This window comes from Gopherus flavomarginatus, chromosome 1, assembly GCF_025201925.1.
Source record: "Gopherus flavomarginatus isolate rGopFla2 chromosome 1, rGopFla2.mat.asm, whole genome shotgun sequence".
Lineage (NCBI taxonomy): Eukaryota > Metazoa > Chordata > Testudines > Testudinidae > Gopherus > Gopherus flavomarginatus.
Window position 1 is genome coordinate 328,282,017 of NC_066617.1, and position 14,032 is coordinate 328,296,048.

The 14,032-nt window shown below is 40.7% G+C and overlaps 1 protein-coding gene across 4 annotated transcripts in view; it reads right to left on the reverse strand.

Annotated features, from left to right (window-relative positions):
• CDK8 (cyclin dependent kinase 8) overlaps positions 1-14,032 on the reverse strand; it is a 174,290-nt gene that overhangs the window by 31,401 nt on the left and 128,857 nt on the right. For 3 of the 4 annotated variants that reach the window (XR_007772205.1, XM_050937266.1, XM_050937265.1), the window contains exons 5-6: positions 9,326-9,383; positions 6,321-6,452 (exon numbers count right to left, since the gene is read on the reverse strand). Coding sequence is in view for 3 of the 4 variants with exons in the window: in XM_050937266.1 (XP_050793223.1) it covers positions 6,321-6,452; positions 9,326-9,383 (190 nt within the window). In the remaining variant the exon portion in view is untranslated. The remainder of the gene's footprint in view (positions 1-6,320; positions 6,453-9,325; positions 9,384-14,032) is intronic. The other variant, XM_050937267.1, reaches the window with a different exon arrangement.

A 14,032-nucleotide genomic window follows, 5' to 3' on the forward strand; every position in this document is an offset into this window, starting at 1 on the left:
AAGAGCTTCTTGTCCTTGGCTGGGGAGAACAGATCTATCATGCCTCAACACTAAAATATGTAGTGGAGTATAGTAGTATCTGTCTCCCATTCATGATCTCATGTGAAGTGTCTGCTGAGAGCATCCACTGCATTGTTTTGTATGCCCAGAAGATAAGTTGCTGAAATGTTGATTTAGTTTCATATGCACCAATTCGGTGCAAAAGGAAGAGAACCTTGCTCCCCCTTGACAGTTTATGTAAAACATGCATGACATATTGTCCATCATGATCTTTAGGCATTTGCCCTGGTCGGTGGGAGGAAATGGATACAGGCATTTCTGATGGCTTTGAGTTCCAGCAAGTTGATGTGAAGTGTGGCTTGAGAGGAGACCACCTGCCTTGAACAGTGTGAGCATCTAGGTGAGCTCCCCATCCCAGTAGGAGTGCATCCATTGTTATTTCTGATGTTGGAGACGGCTGAGGAAAGGGGATCCATGAACAAACATTATGTGGCATGGAAAGTTGTTTGTTTGATGAATCCACAGTTCTGAGCCAGGCCTTGGAGGCAGTGCATGTGAAGACTTGCATGATTTACCATGAAGGTGCCAGCTGCAATATGTCCCAATAACTGGAGATAATTCTTGGCTGATATTTCAGGGATGACTTGGACTATAGTGCCTAAATTGGTTATGGTTATGAACCTGTGTGAAGGAAGGAATGCATTGGCTGTTACTGCATCAAGGCAAGCTCCTATGAACTCCAGGGTTTTCACCAGAGTTAAGGTGGACTTTTGGATCTTTAATTGTAGTCCCAGCCTGAGAAACAGGTCTATGACCCTCTGAGTGGCTGTTCAAGTATTGTTAAAAGACCACTCTTTGAACGGGCAATCATTTAGGTAGGGGGAAAAAATGACAGTTCCTTGTCTGTGAAGATGAGCCGCTACCACAGAAAGAACTTTTGAGAACAGCCTGGGTGCAGACCAGAGACCGAACGGGAGCACCATGTATTGAAAGTGCTCTTGACCCAGAGTGAAGTGTAGGAAACTTCTGCGCTAGGGTGGATTGCTATATGGAAGTAAGCATCTTCAAGGTCGAAAGCCAAGAACGAATCCCCTTGGTTCAATGATGGAATTACTGCTGAAAGAGTTACCATTTTGAACCTCTGAATCTTCTGTTGAGAATCTTAGATCTAGAATAGGTCTCAACCACTTTTCTGTTTTGGAGCCAGGAAGTATCTGGAATAAAATCCGTTTCCTCTGTGTTACATACAAACTGGTTCTATAGTACCCAGATTTAGGAAAGTGTCAATTTCATGTTGCAAAAAGTGCTTGTGAGAGGGGTCCCTGAAGAGGCATGGGGAAGAGGGTCATATTCAGGGAGGGAGGTAAAGTGGACGCAGCATCCTGTTGAAATGACCTCTAACACTCGCATGCCCGTACGGATTATGATGGTATATACAACTATGGTCACCATTTTTATGAGACTATGCTAAATTTTATAAAAAGTATGCCTTGTGAAGTATCATTTGAAATGTCATAATCTGCTAAACAGTATTGTCCTGGTAAAATAAATGAATCAACACTGTATGTGAAGCTATAAGATTCTACTATGTATCATTGCTGTAACATTCTCCAAGCTTCAGAAAAGCAGGTCCAAACCAGTTTCTCAAGAACAAAGGACAGACCAACACCCAGAGATGTTAAAGGCCTATCACCTGCTTAAGTAGTCATTCTCCAGTAACGGGGAAGGTGTAAACAAGAAATTTACATTCCATCACAAGGATGGTTCAAACCTCATGTCCACGACAGACTGAGTTTCACCATGACTCAGCAAGGATGTTTCTAACACAAAAAAATTGAATTATAAAGAGGGAAGGAAAACATTTGACTTCACTCCTCCTCCCATGTCTCTGCTCATGACATCAATGAATACATGAAGGACACTGAACTAAGGGGGAGGAGTGTCAGGCTGAAAGGAGGCCTAGCCTATACAATTCACCATAATGTATGGTGAAGAAAACCTTTGCTTTGAATTTGTTATACTAGCCATTCATTAAATTGTGTTTTAGCTTTTATTTCTTTTTGTAACTGATCCTTTTATGCATCATTACTTGTAATCACTTAAAATCTATCTTTCTGCAGTTAATAAACATATCTTATTGTTTTAGCATAACCAGTGTGTTTGGATTAAAATATATGGGAAACTCCATATAGGATAACAAGATCGGAACATATTCTCCTTTGATAAAATGATGGACTTTCTAAGAGCTTGCATTGTTCAGTAGCGTACTGGACATTTCTGGGGGGAAGTTTGGGACTAGAGAGATTGCAGTTTAATTCATGAGTGGCTAGTCAGCAGCACTTGATACTGTATAGCTAGGAGTGGTTTTACATTGTAGAGGCTATGTATGAACAGGACAGGAGTGGATGTTCCTACAGCAAAGCAGTGTAAGAGGCACCCCAGGCTGGAGCACTGAAGGGACACAGCTGTTCAACAGTTCAGACTGTACCCGGGGGGATGTCACAGTGATATGTTCCCAGTTCTGATGGAAATGAAAAAGGTGGTCACCAAAGCACAGGAGACATCGAGACTGTTGCAGCAGATAAGAGCTGGGGATAGTAACTCAGCACCTCACCAGCCCTTCAGAATTGGTGTTTTGAAGTTGTGAGGTTGATGTTGGAGAAGTAGCTGGTCTCTTCTCCTGGAACTGCTCTTGCTTATGCTGGGGTACGTAATGTTTCTGGGAGGCAGGAAGCTGGGTGGGATGAGATTTCTGTGCCATCTAGGCCTTAATGAACTTTCTTTTTTATGCAGGGGTGTAAATTCCCAGAGAGCACAAAGTGGCTGTTGAGTCTTTTAAGACATGCAGAGATTTGATCACTTTTTTTTTTTGCAAACAACTATGATCCATCAAAATGAAGATCCTCAAACAAATTTACGTTTTCTGAGGGAAGTCCCAAGAGCTGAACTCAGGAGGACTGCCTCATGTCTAACACCCTGGAGATTGAATAAGCAGCTGTATCAGCGGCGTCAAGAGAGGCCTGCAGAGATGTTCTTGCAAACAGTTGGCCCTCTGCAATGATCGCCTGGAATTGCTCCCTCTGGTCTGCTGAACGATGCTCAATAAAGGCATTCAATTTTGAATACTTAGCATGGCTGTATTTCACCATAATGGCTTGACAATTGGTGATCCTAAATTTTAAGATTGTCCATAAATCATATTCATTGGCTAATAAATCAAGAGGCTATAAGTCTCTATTGTATCGAGTAGATTTAGCATGGTGCCGTCCGCCACATTCATTCACAGCAAGGACCACACAGGAGTTGGATTTGAAAATAATTCAGAGTCCTTAGAGGAAACATAGTATTTGTTGTCTGCCCTCTTATAGGTAGGTGGTATTGTGACTAGGGGTATGCCAAATTATTTTTGCAGGGTGTAGGCCTCATTAATGATGCAGACGGATGATGAAGTGTGCAGAATGTCAAGTGTGGTGCAACTCCTTTGCTTCCTCCAGGGGAATTTGCAAGGAGACGCTATCCTTTTAATGAGATCTTGGAACCATTTAAAATCATTGGCCAAGGACAGTATAGAAGGCATGACAGCTTCATCCAGGGATGAGGAAGAGAAGTAGTTGACCTGTTAGGAGACCACTGTATGGGAGAATTCCCTGGCTCAGGTCAGAAGCTGGTTAGAGCGAACTCTTACCATGAGGAGATGATGTTTAAGTTCCTGGTTCTTTCTGGTCCTTGATTGTAACTGTAGACAGAAATTACACTTTTGCAGAACGTGTGACAGCCCCAGGCACTGAACACACTGGAAGTGTCTGTGACTGACCGGGACAGACTCTCAACATGAAAGGCAAAGTTTAACCCTGGGCCTGGGAGAACCAGGCACACCCTCCTAGGCTTTAAGCTCCCCTGAGGGGGAGGGGAAAAAAAATAAAGAGGTGAAGGGACAATAGTCCTTATCCTAATAGGATAAGTAATATTTAAAAAAAAATAGTTTGTTTTTTAATCTATAAAATTACTACAGCTAACTAACACAAAGGAAATTCTAAGAACTAACTCTAACTAGTAAGAACAAGAGAAAAATACAGTTGAGGTAAGTTCAACTCAGATACTACTGAGACTCCACCTCAGGTCGAGGTAGCTGAGAAAGACTTGAGGGCGGTTTGCCCACGCAGCTCTATATAGCCTCAGTACAGGGCACAAGGCTGCAGGGGTTGCATACATGAGCAAAATGGACATTGCTACGTAAAATCTCCAATCTGAGATATGTGGGGCACAAACGCATCTAGAGTTGAACACCTCTTGGGACACTACTTGAAGAAGTCTTTCTTAAGAGGATTGCAACCTTTGGTAACTCCCTCTAGCAAGCCAAGTAGTCAAAGACAGCATGGAATGGAGAATTCCAGTCCCACCCCCCATTTTTCCCCTTCTGCGCCTCTATAACTTTTCAAAAGCTATTAAAAGCCCTAAAGAGAACTTCATACTACTGTCAAGCCTGCTCTGTGATAGTTTGTACCACTGCCACACACAGTCTCCTCTCTCTTACGTTTGGCATTTTTCACAGACTGACAGCAAGTGCTGAGTGTGGCAGAGTAGATTCAGCAGTGCCATGCTGGAGCTGTTCAAAGCAGATCAATACCAGCAGGGGCAATACTAGGAGGAAAGTGACTTCCCCCAACTTTGGTGCTTCTTCTAGATAGACTTGAATAGAGGAAGAACCTGTCTTTCTATTGCTAATAACTTATCTTTAACTGCACTGAGTTAAAACTTCTGGGTGGCAACCCTTCTATTGAATAGCAGGTTTAAACGAGTCTCATTTTTCACAAGAAAATGCAAAGGTTTCTTCGGGGAAAAAGAAAACAAGAAATAGTAAATGAAAGGTGTGTCACAGCCACATCAATCTTGTCAGCTGCAGCTTAGTTTCAGTGCAGCTAGTACTGTCTCCAGTCTATACATTTCATAAATTGAAATATTGCTTTATGTATTTGTAATACTCCAAGTCAGTGGTTCCCAGCGCGGTGCCCACCTGGGCATTTATGTGCGCTCGTCTAGTGCCCAGCAGAGGAGAGAAGCCACGGCCCCGTGCCAGTGTTCTCTGTCCCTGGCAGGAGCAGGGCTGCAGCTTCTCTCTGGCTTCTCCAGGGCTGCAGGCTGCGGGCACCGGTGTTCTCGGTCCCCTGCAGATGTGGGGCCCACCTAGTGCCCAGCCGGGGAGAGAAGCCGCGCCCCTGCGCCTGCCGGGGACAGAGAACTCCAGGGCTGCAGGCTGCGGGCACCAGTGTTCTCTGTCCCCAGCCGGCGCAGGGCCTACCTAGTGCCCAGCCGGGGAGAGAAGCCGGGGCCCAGTGCCTGTTGGGGACAGAGTACTCCGGGGCTGCAGGCGCTGGCGTTCTCTATCCCTGGCAGGCGCTGGGCTGTGGCTTCTCTCCAGCTTCTCCAGGGCTTCAGGCTGCGGGTGCCGGTGTTCTCAGTCCCTGGCAGGCGCGGGGCCACAGCTTAAGCCAGAGAGAAACCGCGGCCCCACACCTGCCGGTGACAGAGAACATCGGGGCTGCAGGCTTCATTCTATGTTAAAGTAAGAATAATAAATATATTTGGACCAGCAGCTCAACAATGTTTTACTTTTTTAAAATAAATAAGATGAAAACTGTTTATGATATTTATTTTGTAAAAAACTCCTTAATTTTTCTTACAGGTAGATAAAAAAGAGCAAATTCACATGGTAGGTGAAAGAGTAATTGCCGAATAATTTAATATCTTTTTCATGTAAAATTACCCTTTTTATCTTATGGATTCATATATTATGTAATATTAAATATGATGTTTTTTGTATTATTTAATGTACAAACACAAAATAAGCCTTGAAAAATTGTTGGCGCCTGTCACACTCTTCTGAAAACACAAATGTGCTACTGGCCACAAAAAGGTTGGGGACCACTGCTCTAAATAGTAAAAACCCAAAGTAATAAAACTAAAAGTACTCTGTTCCCTGTTGTCATTTTCTGGATTTTGACAATTTTAAGAGGTGTGTCAATATTTCATTCTATTGCAAGTAGTAATATGCTTTTTGAAATTTCTAGTGATAAGAAACTATATAAAATTATACATCAAGGGCATCTGAGTTTATGATGTTTACTAGTCAGGAAAGAGTTTTAAGAATAGTATTTAAACTAAATAAAATGTCAGTGATTAATGTCTCCTCATGTAATTCATTGGTGTACTTTTCCACCTGTGTTTTCTCCCATATTTGCATTCACATGCCAACGTTTCAGTAATTCAGGTATATTTTGCCTAAGTAACACATTAATAAACTGGTACTTAATTTTACTTACCAATAGCTTTGGTATAATGCCTTGCTCCAAGAAGTAATTCTGGAGCTCGATACCAGAATGTTACAACTACTGGATCCAAGTCTGCTAAAGGCTTCAGAGGTGAATTAAATAATCTGGCAAAGCCCATATCAGCTGCAAAATTTAAAAAAAAATGCTTTAAAATGTTAAGAAAACTTCACATTGATCAAATGAAATGATTGAGCTCATTTGTTAGAAGTACCAAAATTTTGCTAAAAAGCAAACACACTGTAGTAAATATGAATCCTGAGTCTAACTTTGCCATTTCCTTACAGCTTATGTTGCAATTATTCAGCATCATCACCTATGAAGTATATCATTATAAATCATTACTAAAGCAAGGCATTTAGAATCAAAGAATTTACCACTGTTCTGAAAAAAGCATGCCAACTCGCGTAGCTCTCAGAACATTGGGTAAATCCTTATTGGGTAGCCAGGGGGTCAGTTTTCTGCCTGGTGGAATATTCTATTATCACAGGGCTGTTTGTTCAGGAAACATTAAAGGGGGGGAAATGGGTGAAATAGTAATTCTGTAAAGGTTAGAATGATTTATAATACATACATGTATGACACAAGAACTACCTATGAAAAACTGTTTGCAATTGAAGCAGGGTTTCCTTCATGCCCCAAACAAGAGGTGATTCCAATCATGAGGGTATCTTCTTCCCTGAAAGCCTCTTCTTAATTTAAATTGGTCACAAAGTATCACCAGTACCAAGATGAAACCATTTAAGCTATGCTTTTAAAATGTCTTTCATTTTGGGAAAATTTCCCTTTACTAATAAAACCTTAAGAAAAATATTCTGTCTAAACTGCTTGTTGGGATTTGTAAATCTACAATTTCTCACAGAACTATAATTTAGATGGTAGAGGACAAGATGGACAGAGGATAGAGAAGTGGGTATTCCCACTAAATCAGGTTTTCGAAGTTCCAAACACCGAAGAATTTGGCATGGTGGAGTGGGAGCCTATATATACTGAATAGGACTGGGGAGGAGTATGAGGACTATAGCAGTTTTGAGAGAGAAGGAGTTAAACCCATGCCACATGTCATAACTCAGCTACTGAGGAAAACTTGCAGAGTAAATACTCATATCTAATTTTGCTCCACAATCTAAAGTAACTATTTGCCTCTATGTGCCTCCCTTCTTTAAATTATTTTATTGCAATTAAAACGAGACATTTTATACTTTTCTATATTAAAAATCAAGATAACTCATGACATGAATTCATAGATATCTATGAAAAAATGTGGAAAAATATCCAGTAAAAAGTGGAGTCAAAATAGCATAAAAAGCCTATAAAGCTTATTTTATGTTAAATATACCAGTTATGTATTTTTTTAAAAATTATTAATACTAGAAGAGTGGAAGCCCTTGACATGGGGATACGTATGCATTCTTTTCCTACTGTTGCAAAAACATGTTTAAAAATGGCAAATTTTTTCAAACTGATAACACACCTAGAAATAAAGGCTTTTCTACTGTTGGGACTGGATGGCTCAGAGGACTGGTGAGCGGATGCAGAATCTTTCACCTGTCCATCAGCAACGTCTGACCAAATTTAGTAGAAATCTAAAGTTATTACCAAATGACTTCGCACGTAACTACCGCTTGCTAAATAAGTTGGTGGTCTGTGAGCAAATACTAATGGATAATTGTCTACATCACAAAAATCACCAACACTGAATTGACACTGAATGTGCCTGGAGACTGACCTACACACTCAGTCTTGGAAGTGCATGCTCCATGAAGATTAAGGTAATGGGAAGAAATGTTCACAAACAGCTGTCCATGCTGTTTTGCAGATAGAAGACCTTGGTCTTTATCATCAATCTTACACCTCCAAAGGGTGCTAAAATTTTAAAGGGTGGGATTTTCTGAAGTGCTCAGCATTGAGCTATTCTACTCCTACTGAAGTCAATTCCCATTGACCTCAATGGGAGCAGAGTTAGGCCAGTGGTGAACACCTCAAGAAAATTCCACCCTTGATTAGCAAATCAGTGATTAACAGTTGGTGTTTCAGATAAACAAAACCACCAAAGAATACAGAGTGACACTGCGGAAGAATCATTTCATAAAAGAAAAAGTCAGAGGGAAGTGAAAAACAATCTGTTTACAAAAAAATTCTGCCAAACTGGACTGCCTGACTATAATATTAGTATAACAATACAGGGTGTGCATTAGAAGGCTATTGGTGCATCAGTGATGAACTAGTACATGCCACAGTATGGCTCATTACTGTTAGACTATGGTTAGATTATTTTTAGTTACTTTTTAAAATAGACTTTATAGAACAATTTGGAGATTCTGCAAATGATCCTTTCACTGAGAAAAGTGGTTCACATCGGAAGATAAAATAGTGGGAAAGTTTCAGTTTCTTCCCCCCACCCTACTTCCCCCTCACCATTTTGAATATATTTAGAGTTAGTTCTTACCAAATGTGTGTCTCTCAACCAACATTTTCTGCACTTTTTAAGACTCCTGTTGCTTCCTGCGTTTCCCAGAAATCTGGCCACCCTTTCAAGGGCAGTTCATAAATCAACAGTCATTCTCACTGTTATTATAAAATTTAATATTCGGAATAGTGGACAGTTCCCTATTTAGATTTTATAATACGGAACAAATTAGTGTCTTGGCACTTTGGTGGTAAAAGGAGGTCATTTAAAATCTCACTTATTTTTCTTCATTCTTCCGACATACCGTTATCTTTGTCCCATATTAATTCCCCTCCCAGCACGCATCCATGTAATATAATGGCATAGGGATTATTTCCCCCCTTTTCATTGATGAGGCTGGAGCTGTGCACCACTGGGAATTGGTGCACAGGTGTGATACCAAAAAGCCAGTCACTCAAAATAGCTTTTGATAAAGTTTCCAGACACATACTAATATCATTTTAAAGTAACTATCTTAAGTGATGCAACTGCACCTTCAGAACATTCTAACTTAAATGCTACACTGGGACTTATCAAAGATATAACATACCAATTTTTACTCTTCCTCGCTCAGGACCTTCACCCATAACTAAAATATTAGCAGGTTTCTGTGGAAAAAAAATAAATATACAATACATATACCAAGATAAACCTAAATAACATTTGTCTCTGAAACAATACATTAGCTTTGTTTCACCAGTTTTAAACCAAATGCAGCATGATAAAGTCATAGATGTTTACTTTGTGATAAAGCTGTGGAAGTATCCAAAACACAGGCTTTCCTTTGCTACCTCTGCCTCTCAGGTTTTCCCTCACAAACTCTTTTTTTCCATGACTTTTTAAATTATGTTCCCCAGACTAACTGCCTTTGTGGTGTCTTTCTTTCACCCGCAATAGCAAGCAAGCAAGCAAGCATGAGCCTTCAAGATTTCCAGCAACATCACTCTATGAACTGGTCAGCTCACCAGGGTGCACATTTGGTGCTTCACTGCCTGTTCCCCATCCCACTTGAAAAACAACAACAAAGAATCTGGGTGTAAGATGTCATCTCTGCAACACATGTTTAGCCAAGGGTCATTAGGCACATCTTCAGACATACATTTTACATTAACAAGAAAAATCTCAAGATACAGGTTGAATATCAGTCACTATATAAATACATGTTCCACAGAAAATCTACATAACCCATCTAAATTTACTATCCCAGATTGATATAGTATACTAATTCAGCCAGCTTTAAGACTTAAAAGAATATCCTTAAAACTACTGTCTAAATGCTTCTCCCACTGCTATAATGGCCACCAAATATTAAGAAGTAGGACTCGACTCTTCCTTTTCTCGATACTAAGGAAATGAATTAAAACATTATACTACAAAAGTAGTGTAGTCGAGCATAAACTCAAGTACACTGAGTTTACCCGCTTCTAACTCTAATAAGGAGTTAAGTTTAGGTTAGTTTACTCAGTTTTCTTTTTTTTTTTTTTAAACACCACTGATAACAGACCTATAGGGACATCTACACTCCACTCTCCTTCTGGTGGCATGTTGAGTGCATACCCTGCACACAGCTCTTGCATGGGTATAAGCAGCAGTGTAGATGGTGAGGCACTGCTTAGGTGAGTAAAGATACACCTGAACAAAGTGGATATGAACCGTACATGCTCAAGCAATACTATCCCATCTAGACTGCTATTTTTAACAGGAAAGACTCCAGCAGCTCCACACAGCCAGGTCTCTTTACAATGTGGTGCGTAGCTACACATATCAGTGAGAGGCAGCCTACTTATTCACATACCCTATATGCTGCCACTGGTGGTGTGAAGTTAGATTACTCCCAGGGGAATTCTGCACCACTGCACATACGCAGAATTCATGTCCCCCCCCGATTTTTTTCCCCATACAGCTGGAACTACGGTTACATTTTTTGCCCACCAGGGGCTGCTGTGACAGCAGAAAAGAGAGCAGCCAGCCCGCAGAGAAAATGCATCCCTCACAGAAGGGCCAGATGGAGGCAGCATGGGACAGACAGACGGGCACACCGGGCTACTGGGGGTCGCAGACCGGGGTTCAGAGGAGCTGGGTGGGGGGGAACAGACTGGGGTGGCTCAGGTGCTGAATGGGGGGGGGAGTACTGCAGGGCCATATGGGGATGGGGGAGGAGGGGCTGCAAGGACACACTGGAACAGGGGCAGATGTGTCTGACTGAATGGGAAAGGCTAGGAGTCTGCCACAGTCTGCATAGGGGAGGCTCCCAAACTCTCTAACAATTCCTCCGCCCCCCAAAAACCTGTTCCATTCTTCTCCCACCCACAACCAGCAACCCTCCAGGTTCCCTTGCAGGCTCCTTCCCAATAATTGCTTCCCTTACCCTGAGCTCCTCCGTTACCCCTGACTCCCCCAAGTCTTGCAGTGCTCCTGAAGGATGCGGGGAAATAAGTTCCCATATTGTAGTTTAAATGAATTATTACTAGAGCTGTCAATCAATTCCCCCAGGAGTACTAGATGTAGCCACAGAATTGGGCTGCTTATCATTATGACCCTTCAATTCTTAATCTTGGTAGTTTTTCCCTGTCTCTGCCACCATTTTCTCAGGTCTTCATACGAACAATGTGTTTTATACACTAGTCTCTGCCTTGCAATCAGATGGGCACAGATTCCTCAAATGTTAACATTTTTTGTAGGTGAATCAAAGCTGCATTAAAATAAAAAACATGCTACATGATTTGAGAAAAATCAAGAAAATGTAAAGACTTAATGAGGTCCCTTAATAGTGGGTGATTTTATATAAGCACTTATACTGCAATGCCTAGCCAGAAGGTGGTAACAGGTAATTGAACAGTCAGAGCTCTCGCTTTGAATTTCCTGGTTTAAGTCACTGCAAAGAGGACAATTTGCTACTACCCCTCCGCCGCCTACCTACACCAACAAGGAAATCTCAGCTGTATAAGAATTATTATGGTTGTTCCCAATAGCTCTGAAGAGGAGACTACAGTTTATCACAAACATGCTCTTAGGCAAGTTTTAAAATTTTCATTATTGAGAATATTAGAGCCATCATCACGCTTGTGTAAAAACATATTTATGATTTTTTAAAATGAATTTTTAACAGCATCTCAAAATATTAGGATAATATAAAATAAGGCACATTAAAACATAAGTACCTCAAGACAATTTATTTCCAGGATTAATAATTATTTCCTATAAAAGGCTTCAACAAGGTTTTATTAGTGTAACTGCATAGTAATTATGCATGCAAGGTATCAACATACTGCAGGAATGAGTGATTACATCTTTTTTTCGGTGGACAAGTTAAAAAAGAAGAGGTTATTTGAGGAGTGTAATAAAGCTGTAAATTTTCAGTGAGGTGAGGTATGTTCCATTGCCTTTCTAACAGCAAGACAAACTTTTACACTATAAATCACCTAGTGCTGTACTAGTATAATAATATGCAGAAAAACTTGCATAAGGAGAAGGTATGTGGGTTACATTACTGCAACGTGTAAGTACCTCAAAAAGGAGCATTAAACACGGCTGAATTTTTTTTTTCAAACTATAGTCCTGGAACTTTAAAAGCATCCCATCATGCATTTCTGTGAATCACCGATCAGAGCTCTTGTGTTAAGACTGGATAAGTGTAAAGCCATGTCTGCATCTGAAAGCTTTACTGTCAAAAGTTCTGTCTGCACACTGTTATCGCCATAGCTATTTCAGTGGAGTGCATTTATATTTGGTTGCCTTTGCCATGTAGCATGTCCTTACAGCATCAGGTTGTATCAGCAGAATATATGCAACACTGTAGGTAGGCATCCTGATGTCCTCTATGCCACAATCTGGCACTTGCACCTTGTAAGAAATGTTTGTAGTGTATTGTGCAATACCATCACTCCTATCAGGGAACTGTAGAAGTTTGGGATCAAATCCCATAAACTACTCTTTCATGCCATTTTCCATCTCATCATATGAATGCACAGATTACTGCAGCTCTCTTGTCCATTTCAAGGGCAGGATAAATCATTCTTTTGCAAAATCGTAACAGCCAGACATATAACAGGGATATACTGAGGATGAGTGGATGACAGACAACAAATGAAGCTGACCAACTGCTGCAGAAAATCATGGAGAAACTGTACATAGTGGAGCAGCAGTTTTGGGTCTGTACAACAAAAACCAAGTGGTGAGATTACATCACAATGCAAATTTAGGAACATCAGTAGTGGCTTCAGAACTTTAGGATGCAGAAGGGTACTTTTCTGGAGTTGGTGTGCCAAATTCACCCCAGCCACGCAGTCCACAGACACCAAGATGAAGGCTGCTTTTACAGTGGATAAATGGGTGTCAATCACTACCTGTAAACTTGCAATCCCAGATTGCCCACCGATTGACAATCTGGTTGGTATTGGAAAGTTTATGGTAGGGGCCCTCCATCATCCAGGTGCGTAAGGACTGAGTACCAAGGATTGCAGTGAGTGGGTACTGGTAGACCTCTGGTCTTCATCTTCCACATCTAAATTTGACCATATCTCCAGAATATTAAGGAGCATCCAATCACAGCTGAATAATTAATGTTGAGTTCAGTTTTGCATTAAAGCTAGAATTTAGTTACTTTGTTATGTATAAAGAATACAGCATCTATCCTTCCTGAAGTTTTAAACACTTAGTGAGTATATGATTTTTTTTTCAGAATTTACGAGTACATTAATAAGTCTGAGTGAATGATTTTAGAATGGATCACTTAAGAAATTGAACACCATATGTCAGACCATTTTCTCCTTCCCCCACTCACCCACAAATAATGTATAGTATAGTTATTTGCCCCGGTAAAGTATAGTTATTTGCACAAAAACTGGCAAATAGGTGAAACTTCAGTAAATTTGGTACAATGGGCAGTTTTTAATATAGTTTTAAGATTATAGTCAATTTTTCAATTTAATGATCAATTTTTCCATAGTTCTTCAAAAGTGTAAGTTTCTCCTTCAGCAAAAGGTAAAAATACTCACAAGGAATTACCTTCTTTCAAAATGATTACCATCTTCCATTGTTCTCAATGGAACTTGGACCACGAACTGCCTTTAAGTAAAGATGGCCACTGCCTCTATTCAGTAACTACTCATAATGCTCATCTCTGCCACCTAGTACACAAGGGGCATCTTCTCCAATGACAGTTTTGTTTCCCCCTGATTGGGAACAATGTGAAGTAGTTGCCATCTTTCAGCCTGCCGCTTCAGGCCCCTTGAGAACAATGGCAGAGGACACTCAA